Source organism: Mustela nivalis, assembly GCF_964662115.1.
Source record: "Mustela nivalis genome assembly, chromosome: 7".
In the NCBI taxonomy this organism is placed as follows: domain Eukaryota; kingdom Metazoa; phylum Chordata; class Mammalia; order Carnivora; family Mustelidae; genus Mustela; species Mustela nivalis.
Window position 1 is genome coordinate 63,115,146 of NC_139026.1, and position 16,442 is coordinate 63,131,587.

The 16,442-nt window shown below is 42.7% G+C and overlaps 1 protein-coding gene across 30 annotated transcripts in view; it reads left to right on the plus strand.

Annotated features, from left to right (window-relative positions):
- Positions 1 to 8,422: 8,422 nt before the first annotated feature.
- The window catches only part of CAPRIN2 (caprin family member 2), a 48,529-nt gene continuing 40,509 nt past the window's right edge, over positions 8,423 to 16,442 (plus strand). For 9 of the 30 annotated variants that reach the window (XM_082740660.1, XM_082740672.1, XM_082740682.1 and 6 more), the window contains exons 1-3: positions 8,424 to 8,741; positions 9,768 to 10,033; positions 12,414 to 12,476. In XM_082740660.1, coding sequence (XP_082596786.1) covers positions 9,782 to 10,033; positions 12,414 to 12,476 — 315 coding nt within the window. In that variant the 5' untranslated portion in view covers positions 8,424 to 8,741; positions 9,768 to 9,781. Of the gene's footprint in view, positions 8,742 to 8,818; positions 9,168 to 9,205; positions 9,266 to 9,767; positions 10,034 to 10,846; positions 10,955 to 12,413; positions 12,477 to 16,442 lie in introns of those variants that run through there. The other 21 variants (XM_082740670.1, XM_082740674.1, XM_082740678.1 and 18 more) reach the window with 11 other exon arrangements.

Sequence of the window (16,442 nt, forward strand, 5' to 3'; positions counted from 1 at the left end):
TGAAGGTAGATGCTTAACCGACTGAGCCACCCAGGAATCACAAGTTCTTTATATATTCTTATATAAAAATATGTAAGGGGCACCTGGGTGGCTCAGTTGGTTAAGTGTCCAGATCTTGATCTCACGGTCATGAGTTCAAACCCCATATTGGGCTCCAGGCTGGGTGTGGAAACTACTTAAAAAGATAATAGAAAGGGGCGCCTGGGTGGCTCAGTGGGTTAAAGCCTCTGCCTTTGGCTTGGGTCATGATCCCAGGGTACTGGGATGGAGCCCCGCATCGGGTTCTCTTTCATCAGGGAACCTGCTTCCCTTCCTCTCTCTGCCTGCCTCTCTGCCTCCTTGTGATCTCTGTCAAATAAATAAATAAAATCTTAAAAAAAAGATAATAAAAAATATATGTAATACAATATATATTATTGATACCAGTACCTTATCAGATAGGTAATTTGCAAAATTTTTCCAGCTCTGTGGATTATCTTCTCTCTCTCTCTCCTTTTTTTTGGGGCAGCAAAGCAAAGCTTATTGAGCAAGAGCAAAGTGAGAGTACAAAGCTCCCAAGGAGGGAGAGGACCTGGAGAGATTGCCAGCAGAGTGTCTACCTTTAGGGGTTTTTATGGGCTTGTGGACAGGCTGTTTTAATCTGATTAACCCTCCCTGTGCCTGCCATCCAATCAGGTTTTTGTCTTCTATCTATCATGTAAGAAAGGGTGGAGGGCTCCTTCTGGGGTGGTGCAAAATCCTTTCTAAAGGTGGTTTCCTCTTGGGGGTGGGGGTTGGCTTATCCCTGCTTGCCTGCCTTCCAGTTATTTTTCATCATTCCCCTCTCTAAAGAGGTAACCTTAACTGCTGTTAGGGAAAAAGGATGGCAGCTGGTCAGGGGCTTTGGATGGAGAGGCAGTCAGGGTTCCTCTTGTCCAATATATCAAGGGGTCCCCTGTAGATGTCTTATCTGGTCCATGTGAGGTCCATCTGAACCACCACAATTTGGAGTTTGATGACCTTTACTGGTTAGTTGTCCTTAACGATGACCGATACCCTGGACGAGCCCCCAAAACATTGCAGGATTTTTTTTCTCCATTGATGCCCATGGTTCTTGATCACACCACTTCGAAGAATGAAGACAGAGACCGACACAGTGGTGGGCAGCAAAGCAAGGTTTATTGAACAATAGCAAAGTGATAGTACAAATCTCCCAAGGAGGAAGGGGACCTGGAGGGGTTGCCCCATTTTCTTTTTTTTATACAGTTCTACACTCACATTTATCTAATACAATGGAAATACAAAGGAAAAAACCTTAACATGTCTCAATAAACAAGGCACAGAGCTTGCTTTTTCCCAACCTTTTAAACCTTTCATATTTTACTCTAAAAACTTTTCCAGTAACATTTATGTATCACAGTGTTTCCATATCAAAACTGATGGCGAGTTACATGTCTCAAGGGAACTTTTTTCTTTTCATTTTCTTGACTGTATCCTTTGAAGTACAGACTATTTTCAATTTTGATGAAGTCCAGTTTATCTATTTGTAATTCTACTGCTGTGCTCTTGGTTGATGTGGTTATGGAATATAGGTGAAGTTTGATGGGGTGGAGTCCAGAGCAGAGCTCCAAGAAAGAATTCTTGAGACGTCTTTGGTGTAAAATGATGGTTTTATTAAAGCAGCGGGGCAGAGGGCCTGCAGGCAGGAAGAGTGGTGGCCCCTGGGTTTTGAGGAGCGGCAGATTATATCCTCAGGAGTTGGGGAAGTAAGGAAAAGGGAGGTTTCAAAAGAACTTTCATATGTTAAAGATGATCTACCTACAAGATGCCTACAAGATACCAGAGGCCTAGCCATTGTCAAGTTCAGGTTGTTTTTCCCTCTACCAAGGTATTAACCTTAAGATAGTTGGGAGATCCCTGGAAGAATGTCACACGTGTCCCACCCAGGAGTGAGGGGTGGGGGGACATTGCAGGGTGTCAGGTTGTGCCTCATCTTCTGCTAGCCTTCTGCTTCCCTCATCACTGGCATCACATCTATTGCTTATAAAAATGAGTAATTTATGTGAGTTCTGGGGTAACAAAGTGATGGTGAATAAGAAGTATTTTCAAATAGCAAAACAAGCTGTATTTTTTTTATTTTTTACTTTAAAAAAAAGATTTTATTTATTTGAGAGAGAGAGAGAGAGAGAGAGAGCGAGCATGAGAGGGGAGAAGGTCAGAGGGAGAAGCAGACTCCCTACAAAGCTGGGAGCCCAATGTGGGACTCGATCCCAGAACTTCAGGATCATGACTTGAGCCGAATGCAGTGGCCCAACCAACTGAGCCACCCAGGCATCCCTATTTTTTACTTTTTAAAAAGACTTTATTTATTCACAAGAGGGGGAGAGAGAGAGAGAGAGCACGCGCGCACAAGCACAAAAAGGGGTAGAGGCAGTCAGAGGGAGAAGCAGGCTCCCTGCTGAGCAAGGAGCTTGATGCAGGACTGGATCCCAGGACCCTGGGACCATGACTGAGCTGAAGGTAGCCGCTTAACCAACTGAGCCACCCAGGCAATCCAAGTTGTACTCTTTTAAGATATCTTTTTCTTTTTTTAAATATTTTATTTGTTTATTTGACAGCTAGAGAGAGAGCACAAGTAAGCAGAGTGGCAGGGAGAGGGGCAGAGAGAGAAGCAGGCTCTCTGCTGAGAGCCCGATGTGGGGCTCGATCCCAGGACCCTGGAACCATGACCCGAGCCGAAGGCAGCCGCTCAACCAACTGAGCCACCCTGGCGCCCCAAGATATCTTTTTCTTATTTCATTTAGGATTCTTGCCCTTTTATGAGAGAAAGAATTATGCGGATTACCATTTACTCAAATATTTACTATCATATATTATTATTGTGGCTCCCATTTGGATGGTTAACATTTCTATTAAATAATGAGCTATCACCTAAAAGCCTATTTTTCTAATTTCTAATTTGTTCACAGGAAAGTAAAAAGAAGAGAATTAAAATCATATGAAATTCTATCTCCTAAAGCTAACTCAGAGTTAACATTTGTGGGGCACCTGCCAGTTTCAGTAGATAGAGCATACGACTCTTGATCTCGGTCTTTTTAAAAAAATTTTTTATTATTTTAATTTTTAAAAAAGATTTTATTTATTTATTTGACAGACAGAAATCTTAAGTAGGCCGAGGCGGGGGGGGGGGGGGGGGCAGGCTCCCTGCTGAGCAGAGAGCCAGATGCGGGGCTCGATCCCAGGACCCTGGGATCATAACCTGAGCCGAAGGCAGAGGTGTTAACCCACTGAACCACCCAGGCACCCCTATTTTTATTTTTATTTTTTTTAAGATTTTATTGGTTTATTTGACACAGGGAGACAGAATATAAGCAGGGGGAGGGGCAGAAGCAGAAGCAGGCTCCCTGCCTAGGACTTGATCCCAGGACCCAGGGATCATGACCTGAGCCAAAGGCAGAGGTTTAATGACTGAGCTACCCAGGTGCCCTTTTAAAAAAATTTTTTAAAGATTTTTATTTATTTGAGAGAGAGAGGGAGGGAGAGGGAGAAAGCACCAGCAGAGGGAGCAGCAAAAGAAGTAGGTTCCCCCATGAGTAGGAAACTCAACTCAGGGCTGGATTCCAGGCTCCATCCCAGGACCCTGGAATCACAACTGGGGCTGAAAGCAAAGCAAACGCTCAACCTCCTGAGCCACCCAGGTGACCCTGATCTTCAGGTCTTGAGTTCAAGCCCCATGTTGGGTGTAGAGCTGACATTAGTAAATAAAAAGATAAAATGTGTTTTAATAGAAAAGTAGTTACTATATTTTAAGTGAAAATAGAATTTCTATATATGTTTAGTTCCTTCCCATTTTGTAAATAAAATTATACAGGTATTTGCTTGGAAATAAATCCGGAAGGTAAGCAAAAATTAATAGTGGTTACCTTTGGAGAGAAATTTTTGTCCCATTTGATATCTAGAATAAACATAGGCTATAAACAATAGGAAAATATCTTCTAGCCTTTTCTATGCATATTTTAAAATTAAGCATTTTACAAAATCACAAGTGTACTATTTTTTTAAAAGATTTTATTTATTTGAGAGAGAGAGAGAGAGAGAATATGCATAAGTAGGGGGAGGGGCAGGCAAAGGGAGAGGCAGGGTCCTTGATGAGCAAGGAGCCCAGTGCAGGACTTGATCCTAGGACCCTGGGACCATGACCTGAGCTGAAGGCAGACACCTGACTGAGCCACCCAAGGGTCCCTGTACTAAATAACCTGTTTTATGTCATGTTATTATCCTGCCTTTTAAAAAAACTTCATATAATACCATGTTGTTGAATATTCTTTAAAAAGGTTATTTGTATTGCTGGAATTATAATTCATACATCAGAGTCATCTTATTTAGCTATTACTCCATCACTGAATGCCTAGATTATCATTTTTCATCAATAAAAAATGCTATAATTAACATTTTAATAAATAAACTATTGGCTATCTCTGCTTATTTCCATAAGTGAGGTTCCTAAAATAAGCACTATGGGGTCAAAAGAGAAGACTGTTTTAGTTAAGTCTTACTGACTGAATTCCTTTGAAGAAGTAGTAATACTGAATTGTTTATTCCTTTCAGCTTCAATTCTGCCAGTGTATTTAATTGCCTACTTCTATATTTTCCATGGAAGTAGCAAGGAAAAAGGGTGAAAAACTTCGGATGCCCATTGCACTAGTAGGCAGAGACCTAGATTCTTTAGGTCCTGGAAAACTCCCAGAAGTCCAGAAGCTTTATTGGTCTTATCTTCAAGATAAGGGAGGGATTTCGCAGTCCTAAAATTCTCTAGCTCCCCTCAGGCTACCAGGAGAAATGTGGGGCTCTGCACTGTCAGAAAAGCAGCAAACGAAGATACCCCAGTGAAGGGTATGTTTTCATGGTCCCTTACGAAGAGATATGGTTTTTTCTTTTTTTAAAAAAAGATTTTTATTTTTAAGTAATCTCTATACCCAACGTGAGGCTTAAACCCACAACCGCAAGATCAAGTCGCATGCTTCAAGGACTCAGCCAGCCAGCCCTCCCCAAGATATGTTTGTTCATAAGTTAAATAAAGTCTTTAAAAACACTGTTAAGCAGGTATTATTATGTCTGTCTTATAGCTCAAGGATCTGAGGCCCAGAGAATTTGAGTGACTTGCCCAAGATCACTCAAGTAAGGGGTAGAGGCTGAAATGAAACTAGTCAAATTTGTGTGGCTCCAAAGTCTGTGTGGTTGACACTTTACAATATTTGGAAGCTGGACAGAAATTATTTATTTATGAGACTGATATCATTGACTACATACACATTCGCAAGTTCTACACTGATCCTTTCTCTCCCAAGAATTTTTATTCATACGTATATATAGTTAATTTTTTTCATAATCTCCGCACTCAACATGGGAATCAAACTCATGACCCCAGGATCAAGAGTTGCATGCTCCTCCAACTGGGCCAGCCAGGTGCCCCAAGAATTTTTATTTCAAAGGGCTTAAATGGTGAAGCATTATTAGCACATTAATTCCAATACCAGAAAAACAGTATAAACTGAACCACTGGGAATGTGGTTTTATAATTTTATGAAAAAATAAGCCCACATGAATATTAATTTTAGAAGCTAAAGGAGTTCTCTCAAAAATGCCTGAAACTATTATGGCAACTTTTTTTCTGCCTGAAGTCTATATTGGCCAGTCCTTTACTTTCCTGTTTCTCTCCTCAGATATTTGAAAAGACACCTTATGAAACTGAAAGCATGTGAAAGTGCAATATTTTAAACAGTTTTATTTGGTTAAATATTTCCTGGGAATCGCTGTCTTTCCCAACCTTCTTGTTATTTTTCTTGGTCTCTTTCTCTCTCTCTCTCTTTTTTTTTCACGTTAACATGTTGCAAAGCCTTGTAGAGCCACCTTGAGACGCGGATTTCTATCACCCATAACAAAAAAATTTTAAGATCATTTCTTGTATCTCCACTCATATGCTTCCAGCTTAAGCATCCTTTGGTGAATTAATCCTTCTAGTTTCAGTAACATGAAGCTACATTAATTTTAAGTGACTACAGGATAACCAACCCTGCAGGAACCATACATTTGCCAGACAATGCCTATTTAACCCCTTCACATTTTCAAGGGTTGTAAAATTCAGCTGTTTTTATAGAAATCAAACAAACCATCCATTATAAGTCTTTAGTATTTTTGTTTTTCTATTTTATTGACTTGGTTGTTTTTGCTATTTATTCCTGCAGTTTCTTTTTTTAAAGATTTTATTTACTTGATAGAGATACAGTGAGAGAGAGAACACAAGCAGCGGGAGTAGGAGAGGGAGGCTTCCTGCTGAACAGGGAGCCTGGACTCTATCCCAGGAGTTGGGATCATGACCCAAACCCAAGACAGAGGCTTAACAACTGAGCCATTTAGTCACCCCATTCCTGCAGCTTTTACTGAATTCCCCACTTAGCTCCAAAGAGCAGGGGCTACACCTGTCTCACTCACCATTAGATCCCTATCACCCAGCACATAGCAGATGCACAATAAATATTTGCCTCCACCGGGGTTTATTGAGATGTAGTATATAATGATAAATATTTGTTGAATGAACAAATATTGTGTTCTTTCCCTATGGATTGGAAATGATACTTTTTTTTTTTTAATCATATTTTAAACGTAGTATTTTTTTGCTAAGCTTGGACATGACTTTTCACAAACACTGCTTCATAGTTGGCAACACAAATCAAGGCGCTGTAGAAAACGGGGAATGGGGGAGAGAAAAACAGGCCATAAATTTTTGTTTTGGGCATGTCGTTCTGAAATAAGCCAGATTCACTGGCTTAAAAGATTTTCTCTAGCAGGAAAGCTTTTTTTTCTGAATTACTTTTTTCTTTTTTTCTGAAGACATCACTGCAACATTATCTACTTCTATTGAGTTACAATCTCCTGCAAATGGTATGTTATGCTGTACCTTACTGGACTTGAAATTTAATTAGTTCTGTTTTGCATTGTTTCACAATTCATTTTCTGAATCCATTTTGGGAAATAAATCCATACAGATTTACTCCAAATTATTCCATTTAATGGAATATTTAGGACATATGGCCAGATCTATATGATGCAAGAAATAGTTTTTTCCTGATCAATTAGAAGGCAAGTATATCATGATTAATATGACTGAAACACCATTCTTAGTTATTAGTTCAGACTACAACAGTCATAGCCTGTGCTGTAATTTTGTGCCTTCTCATTGATCCAAAAGTGTGTCCTTCACATCTTTTTAAAAACCATGTCCAGTTTTTTTGTTTCCTTTCATGTTCAGCAGCTTCTGTTCTCTCTAGTTACAGACAATGAAACAAATAGGGACAGTTTAATACTTGTTTTACCCTCAAGGTCACATATGGGATTCAGAGATTCAAAGCCAAAAATGCAACATTCAGGTACATTACTTCAGGAGGGAGTGAAGAGAACACAGATAGTAGTAAGTGGCAAAATACTGTATCAAGAAATGTTAAAAATCACGATAATTTTTGTGTGGGCTTGGCTGACACTTTTTAAACTGGACCACTGTTTCCTTGATTATATTTTTGATGTTTCTCTCTTCTTTTCTTGCTTGTCTCAGAAAATTTTATCAGAGCCTCAGGGACAGGACCTAAATAAATTCGATGTGGTATAACAGAGGGACACAATTTGGGTCCCAGATGTTGCTGGGTGCCCCCCCCCCCATTTGTTTGGTATGAGAAACGGCCGTGTATTTCCAGCTTTTTCTGTTAACTTTATGCAACCGTACCAGGATTTTTATCAGTCTTTTCTCTGAGCGCCAAAAGATCCAAAGCAGCAAATGACATAGCCTAAATAAACATAATCTTATATCGAGGGCTGCGCGGAGACTCACTCCGTTCTTACAGCAGTGTTGATTCGGGGCATTCTGCTCTCACAGGCTGAGTCCTTTCTGAAGAAACAGTGATTCTCCGCGCCCCCCCCCCCCCATTCTACTGCGAAGGACGGAATCTGGGAGGGCAAAGGCACGCCAGCATTTCAAGAATGCGCACCTAAACCCTCAGAGGCTCAAGCTCGTTTCACTGGCAATTCCACGAAGGGCGTGCTGCCCTTTTCCGAAGATCGAAATCACCTGTGCAAGGTCGCACATCCAGTAGTTACCGCATGCAATCAGCAAGGTCGGGCAGGGCTGCTGGGTCTACCGCCGCTTGGCTCTCGGCGACGCACCGGGCTCACCCGGGGCCCCCCGCAATCTGCGCAATCGCGGGGAGAACGCGCCCTCTCGCGACCGAGTTCCCGCCGCAGCCGCGGCTGGAACAAACGCCCTCCCGGGCTGAGAGAAACCCGCGGCGGCGGCGCGGACTGGAGCACCGGAAGGAGGCGGTGCCGGGGCGGCCCGAGGATGCGCGTGCCGGCGGATGGGGGCGGGGCGCGCCTATATAAGCCCCCGCGCGGCGGAAAGGGCGGGCCTGGGCGAGAGCGGCTGAGTCGGCGGCGCGCCGGGCGCCGCAGACGCCGCCAGCGAGGACAGGGCGGGGAGAGGGAGGAGGCGGGAGGAGGAGACGCAAGTGCGGGGTGGCGCCGGTCCACCTCCGCAGCTCTCCTGGCTCCCGCCGGCTTTCGAAGGCGGGCCCGGGCTGCGGCAGCGGCAGCGGCCTCGGCGGCCTGCGGAGGTGAAGCTGAGCTGCGGCGGCCTGGGTCGACTCGGCGTGGGGAGGCGGCACCCCTACCCCCTCCCCGGCCAGGGTGGGCAGAGCTGGGTGACCGCGGCGGCGGTGAGGTGGAAGGGCGGCTCGGCGTCCTCGGGGCGGGGCCGTCGAGGGCAGGTGGCCAGTCCGTTTTCTTCCAGGTCGACCTCCCCAGAGGCACCTGCAGAAGCGGCCCCAGCCTGGTGCCTTGGCGTCCGGAAGGCTGAGGGAAGGGCGGGGGTCGGTGCCCTCGGGGCGCTGAAGTGGCGCCCCGTAGAGGCGACTGTCACGCCTGCCCCTGCGGGGACTGAGGACCAGCGCTGGCCTGCATGGGGCCTGTTTTGCCCTTGGTTTGGGGGTGCTCCGGAAGGGGATGTGCGGGGTGTGGGGGGGGGGGCGTGTGTGGACCACTGACCAGGGCGGTGTAAGGCTCGCGAGGAGGAGCCTTTACACTGGTGTGGTGTGAATGGTTATGGCTTAACGGAACGGAAAACCAACCCGGAGCCCTTGCAAGTAACTCGCTACAAATGTCCAGTGGTGACGGACTTGCCTTGTAGGCCCCAGAACAAGTGAAAGGAAGTTCGGGGTCTTGTTCAAGAAGCAGCTCTAGAGTTAGTGAATGAGGCTTTAAAAGAATTGTGTGTTCGGGATGTTCTCTTAAATGGCGTTCTGATTGGGCTTGGGGTTAGTGGTGAGGGATAATGTAAAGAGATTTGAAAGACTGCCTTAGGGTTCTAATAGGGAGAACTTATTTTTTGTGTGTCATCATTTTACCATAGAAATTATTCAGAATGTGGATTGCCCTTATGAGAAAAGAGGAGCTCTGAAGCCATTGCTTGATGAGCAGTTCTCCCTCTGTGGAAAGTTGAATTTCTGGAAACATCCTCTGTATTGTAGATTTTGCCTACATAAAGGCGGTAGTGCTTGGCCTAATCGCATGAAAAGTAGTGAAATGGAGACACAGTACCTAATGCATAACTGTGTTTTGAGCTCAGTTCTGTGGAAGAGAATTTTGAGGGATTGGGTCTAGACTTCACAGGGAAGTTAAAGCTTCTGTGTATGCCTCTACTCTGAATTTACTTTTATATCTGACTTTTTTCCTCCTTTCTTCAGCTTCATCTGTTTCAATGGTGCAACTCTCTTCATCTCCTTTTGGTTACCAGTCACCTTCAGGCCGTTCAGAGGAGGGAAGAGAGGGGAATATGAAGTCAGCCAAGCCTCAAGTGAACCACAGTCAGCATGGGGAAAGCCAGCGGGCCATGAGCCCCTTGCAGTCTGCTCTCAGTTCTGCTGCCTCTCCTTCCCAAGCATATGAGACATATATTGATAATGGACTCATATGCCTTAAACACAAAATTAGAAACATCGAGAAAAAGAAGGTAACTTTCTCCACCTCCCATCCCTGTATATGTACCATCTTTAATAAGGGTCAGGGAACTGACGTTTTTGCTTTCTGTCAGGGCTCACAGATACTCTTTCATAAAAGATGTAACTAACCTTGGGATTTAGCTGGCTGAAAACATAAAAGCAGGTTAAATATTAGGTATATCAAACATTTTCTGTTTGACTTTTCAGCACAACTAAATACAGATATTCTTCATAGTAAAATTACGATGTATGCTGCTGTTGAAATACTTGAAGAGCTAGCAACTTGATGTCAGATTAATTCTTTGAGTATAGTATTAATGTTTCTTTTCATAGTTAAGTAATAGCCTGATTTTTTTTTTTTTTTTTAGCTTGTTTTCCCTGTGACTTTCTGCAGCAGTTGATATTGCAGTATAGCTGCTGCAGTCTTTGGAAGCTTCAGCAATGGTAGTGCCAGAAAATGTTTTAGCACTAGTTTTTGTGTTGCTAGGTGATCCTTCAAGATTGGTAGGTGAAACATTGTAGAAAGCCTTATAAAGAGACTCCTTTAATCAGTCTAACGTTACAGCAAATGCTGATGTAAAGAATCCAGCTCATTGCTTGTTTCCTGAGTCATGTAGCCTATGAAACAGTACTGCACGTTGCTTTGTTGTGTCATGATTCTCTTTTGCTTATGATAGTAAGGTGAGTGAGTGACTATCTGGACCTGGGAACTCTTACATATTTTTATTCTATGACTAGTTCAACCTTAGGAAAGTTGCTTTAATGGAGTGTGAAGAGATTAAGTCTAGTTGACTGTTTCTTTTCCTTCCCCCACCCCAAGGTAGTGAAGATAGTGAAGAAGGCCAATTACTAATAGTTTCTCTGTAGCCCTAGCTCTCACCAGTTGTCTTTTGAATGCATGCAGTTACGCAGCTGATTGCAAGTGCGATGAGGTGAGCTTGCGTGGGTCAGCACAAATTCCCTGCCACTATGGGAAACTAGTCAAAGCAGGATTTATTCAAAGCAGGATGTGTTGATGGAGACTCATTAATGTCTTCCTCCCCAGGCAGAGAAACTACGTGAATACTAATTCATACTCTCTAGCTTAACTATAGTACTTCTTATTAATTTTGAATACTTATCTGGCCAGTACTAATGCTTTCATTTCAAGCTTCTGGAAAAGTACTTTAAAGCTGTGAAGCCAGTATGGGGAGGAGCCTAAATATTGCTTTTAGAATACCATAAGTGGGTCCGGTCATTATTATGGGACAATAAATGCCATTTGTCATGTACTGAAATAATCAAATTTAATATGAAAAAGAGCTTTGAATTAAGGCTATTTATAATGCTAGAGAAAATACCTTTTACATTTCTATACTCCATTAAGAAGTTTGTTATTGGAGGGGCACCTGGGTGGTGGTGCAGTGGGTTAAAGCCTCTGCCTTGGGCTCAGGTCATGATCCCAGGGTCCTGGGATTGAGCCCTGCATTGGGCTCTCTGCTCAGCGGGGAGCCTGGGAGCCTGCCCCCCCCCCCCCCCCGCTTGTGATCTCTGTCAAATAAGTAAACAGAATCTTAAAAAAAAAAAAAGTTTGCTATTAGACAAATGCCACATAATTCAACAAGTAACTACTACTTCAAGCATGAAGTTGGAGCAGAATTTCTCAGCCTAAATGCCATTGACATTTTGTGCCAGATAATTTTGTTGGTTGGGGGAGGGACTATCCTCTGGATTGTAGGATGATTTGCAGCATCCCTGGCTTCTACTCACAAGATGCCAGTAGCCCTCTCCACCTCCTTTCCATCTTGCAAGTAGTGAGGACCAAAAATAATCTCTAGACATTTGTGTAGATCCCTGAGGGTCAAAATTGTCCCTGATTGAGCACCACTGGGTTAGGGGCATAGGATTGACTATTAAGTCCTCTGTGTTAAGTAGTTCTATTATAAATAGGGACCATGAGGACACCTGGGTGGCTCAGTGGGTTAAAGCCTCTGCCTTGGGCGTGGGTCATGATCCAGGGTCCTGGGATCGGAGAGTCCGGGGATGGAGCCTTGCATCGGGCTCTCTGCTCGGCGGGGAGCCTGCTTCCTCCTCTCTCTCTGCCTGCCTCTCTGCCTACTTGCCATCTCTGTCAAATAAATAAAATCTTAAAAAAAAAAAAAATAGGGGCCATGAAGAGAAAAGAGTTTTACTATTGCTTAACCTTTCTAATTCCAATTAATGTTGATTGTGTGTAGTATATTTTCTGTGACAAACCTTACCTACAATTGTTGCTTGCCTTACATACAGTAAACTATATCTTACAGATTAATAGCTTACTTCAAGAACTTTGTTTTCATAAGAATCAGTCTGTTATTTCATTCTTCAGAGTTTTATATCAGACTATAATAGATCTACGTTTCTCTTTTGTAGCTCAAACTGGAAGACTATAAGGATCGCCTGAAAAATGGGGAGCAACTTAATCCAGACCAGTTGGTAAGTGGTTTATGATCCTTCAGTCACACTTGCTGGTTTTGTTTTTTGTTTTTGTTTGTTCTTTTTCTTAATAAAACTTTAAATGGGTTTGGTGAGACCAAATATTTGATAAGACCAGTGAAGAAAATCAACTGGATTTTTCAAAAGACTGTCTTTATGAGATCTTACAGACTTCTTTTGCACTAGCAGAATGGGGGTGTGGTATGAATGGGGGTGTGGGTTGTTAATTTAAGAGTGAAAATGTAGACCATCACTAAGAGTTAGCTTATGGATTTAAACTTTTGTTGGTGTGGACTGAAGGAGAAGTTGGAGGAAAGACTAATTTTCCACTGTTAACTGATTTATTCTAAAGGGGTCATCTCTCTGCTGTAAAATGTCAGAGAATATTTATTTTAGCTTGCATAGGTTTTCTCCTTTTGCTTCCCCTTAAGCCCTTTTGTGTTTTCTCCCTATTTTTCTAGATTGCTATGTCACCTCTCAGGAGGCGTGTTTATCTGCTATCTGGCCTTTTTCTTTTCTTTTTTTTTTTTTTTTTTTTTAGATTATTTATTTATTTATTTGACAGAGAGAAATCACAAGTAGATGGAGAGGCAGGCAGAGAGAGAGGAAAGGGAGCAGGCTCCCTGCTGAGCAGAGAGCCCAATGTGGGACTCGATCCCAAGACCCTGAGATCATGCCCCGAGCCGAAGGCAGTGGCTTAACCCACTGAGCCACCCAGGTGCCCCTGGCCTTTTTCTTTTTTAAACCTTACTATAAAATATTTGCAACTTTCAAGAATATTGTTTAGGTATACCTGGTCACTGCAAGTTTATCTAATGTCATGAAAGTTTGTGCAATATGGAATTTTTAAAAAGTGCTTAATCGGGGCGCCTGGGTGGCTCAGTGGGTTAAGCCGCTGCCTTCGGCTCAGGTCATGATCTCAGAGTCCTGGGATCGAGTCCCGCATCGGGCTCTCTCCTCAGCAGAGAGCCTGCTTCCCTCTCTCTCTCTCTGCCTGCCTCTCCATCTACTTGTGATTTCTCTCTGTCAAATAAATAAATAAAATATTAAAAAAAAATAATAAAAAGTGCTTAATTGATGTTTGCCTGGTCATATCTCTTGGCTAAGAAGGGACAAAATTAAGTTATTTGATCTAGTTTGTAGATCTGTTGTCTTCATCTTTTTTAATTAAAATTTTTGGTTGTGTATCACGGATACTGGCATTGAAGGTCTTTTCCCTTGCCATCTTGACTCCTCTGCACTGGCCTAGAATTTTTGTAATGTAGTAAATTATAATTTCGCTGAGGCACAGATTTGAATTGTGTGAGCTCCGAGAATGATGTGGTCACATAGCTGGTGAGAGGACTTAGCTGGACATCCAGCATTTCAACATAGCTTTGTTTTCAAGTAGTCATGGTGTGTTCAATAATTTTTAAAGTGATAATACTCTTCTTTGTGTAAATATCCTTGAAGGAAGTGTTCTGTTAGAGTAGTATGTGATTTTTGGGAAATAAAAGGGTTAGGATTAGGGAAGTAGGTGGTTTTCTTGGTAGCTCTTTATGTCAAGGATAAGCTATATTTCTGACTTCCAGCCAGGCAAACTCTGATCTCAGTCTTTTATTACTGTCTTCATAGCTACATGTTGCTTCTCTAGTAGTCACTTTGGTTTTTTTTTAATAGTACTTTTTTTTTAAGGTTTTTTTTTTTTTTTTTTTGGTCAGAGAGAGAGAGTGAGCAAGCAGGCAGGCACAAGCAGGGGGAGAGGCTGTCAGAGGGAGAAGCTGAGCAGGGAGCCTGATGTGGGTCTCAATCCCAGGACCCTGGGATCATGACCTGCGCTGAAGGCAGCTGCTTAATGGACTGAGCCACCCAGGTGTCCCTATAGTATTCGCTTTGAATTCTCGAGTTGAGTGCTGGTAACTGCCAAATTTACACTGCCAATAGATAAGTCCTCAGATTCCTGTGCTCAGTTGCCTATTTGGCATCTCCTGACTTTACCCTGACCTGTTCCTCCTCTAATCTTAGTGATGTCAGTTAATGGCTTGAGAAACTAGAAGGACGGAATTGGCCAAAAACCTTGGGGAATTTCTCATCTTTCTCCTGATACCACACATCTAGCCTATTAGCAAGGTCAGTTCTACCTTCAAGGTAAATCCAGAAACCGGCCATTTCTCAAATTTCACTTCTGCCATCCGGTCCAAGCCACATCATCTTTCATCTACATTTCTGTAATAGCTTCCTCACAGGTTTTTCTATTTCTGCTCTTTCTCCAAGTCTGTTCTCAACATGGTAACTTCAGTAATCTATTCAGATGCAAGTCAGTTGGACATTCCTCTGTTCAGATCGCCATTGGCTCCCATTATGGTGGCAAAATATCCTTACTGTGGCCAATAAAGTCCTATGAAAGATGCTTCCTATTTCCTTTCACATCTTTATTGTCTTTCTTGTGCTTCCATCCCTTACTAATTTCATTCCAGCTACACTGGCCTTCTTACTGTTCCTCAAACATCCAGGCACGCTTCTGCTTCAGGGCTTTTGCACATGCTGTTCCTAGTGCCTGGGGTGCTTTCCCCCCAGATGTCTAAATGGCTCAGTTTTCACCTCCTTCACCTTTTTACTTGAAGGTCATCTCAGTAAGGCTTGTCCTGACAACACAATACCTCCGTTCCCCCATTCAGACTCATTAGCACTTTGTTTTTTTAAGATTGTTTATTTGAGAGAGAGAAAATGAGCGTTAGAGTGGGGGGAGGGACAGAGGGAAAGTGGGAGAGAGATTCAGGCAGACCCTGCACTGAGTGTAGAGCCTACTTGGGGCTCCATCCCATGATCTTGAGATCATGACCTGACTCAAAATCAGGAGTCAGATGCTTACCTTACTGAGCCACCCAGGCGCCCTGCCTTGCTTCTCTCACCAACTGTAAAGTTTATTTTGTTTCTCTTTCTCTGAAAATATAGGTCCATTAACGTAGAGATTCTGTCTGTTGTTGTTTTCCTAGTACTTAGGATAGTTTAGAGCATAAAGTAGACATGTAATATACTTACTATGTCTAGATTTACTAAATATAAAATGATTGAATATTAGGTTTTTAGAGATAATTAAGCATACAGTTTGCAGTACTTTTGAGAACGAATACCTCATACAAGCAATGTATATTTGAGGTAGAAATGTAGAAAATGTGGGTAAATGGGAAGAAGAAAAATTTGTAATCTGACTCCTCAGAAAACTACCATCAGTAGTATAGTATTTAATTAAAAAGTTCTAAGTTTTTGTTTCCTTTTGTGTGTGTGTGTGAGTAAAGTGATAGAAATTTATTAAGTGAAGATAGAGAAGAAGCTCTAAGTGAGAGGGGTCCCAACAGGGTTGTCAAATATATGCCTTTAGGGTTGGTCTTCTATATGGAAAGCTAACCCAAGAACTTAAAGCCTTTTAACATCTCTATTGGTAACACCTTCAATGGCTTACTTCCTTTTTAGGGACTGATTATTCTTTGTTGGTTACAGGTGATTATCATAAAGACACCCACCCACACACCTAGGGCAGGGTGGTCAAATTTGTCCCCTTACCTCTGAATTCTCCACACCTCCATATTTTGGGTGAGCCTAATCACATAGTCCCCTCTGTACTTCTCCCTACCTAGCCTCACCTGTCCCTCGCTGATCCTCTCCCTGAAATAGTAAACTTCACTTCGTGTTAGGCAGTGGGACCATGACCTTTCTGGCTGCTTCCCGCTGAAATGGGGCAGTGAGCTGTGTGGCAGTTAGAACATACCTAGGGGCCGGTCCAGGAGCTTGTGGTTTGGCTCCAGGGTTTCACAATGGGCGGCAAACGGTATATGCATCAGCACATACAAAAGGATGAACATAAAGTATTGGGCTCAGAGTTATGATCATATCCCTTAGATAAGGTTCCCAATTCCCAATTTTGTCAAATAGATTAGTGGATAGCTTGATCTTATTTAATTGATCACAAATTCCTTTATTAACTAA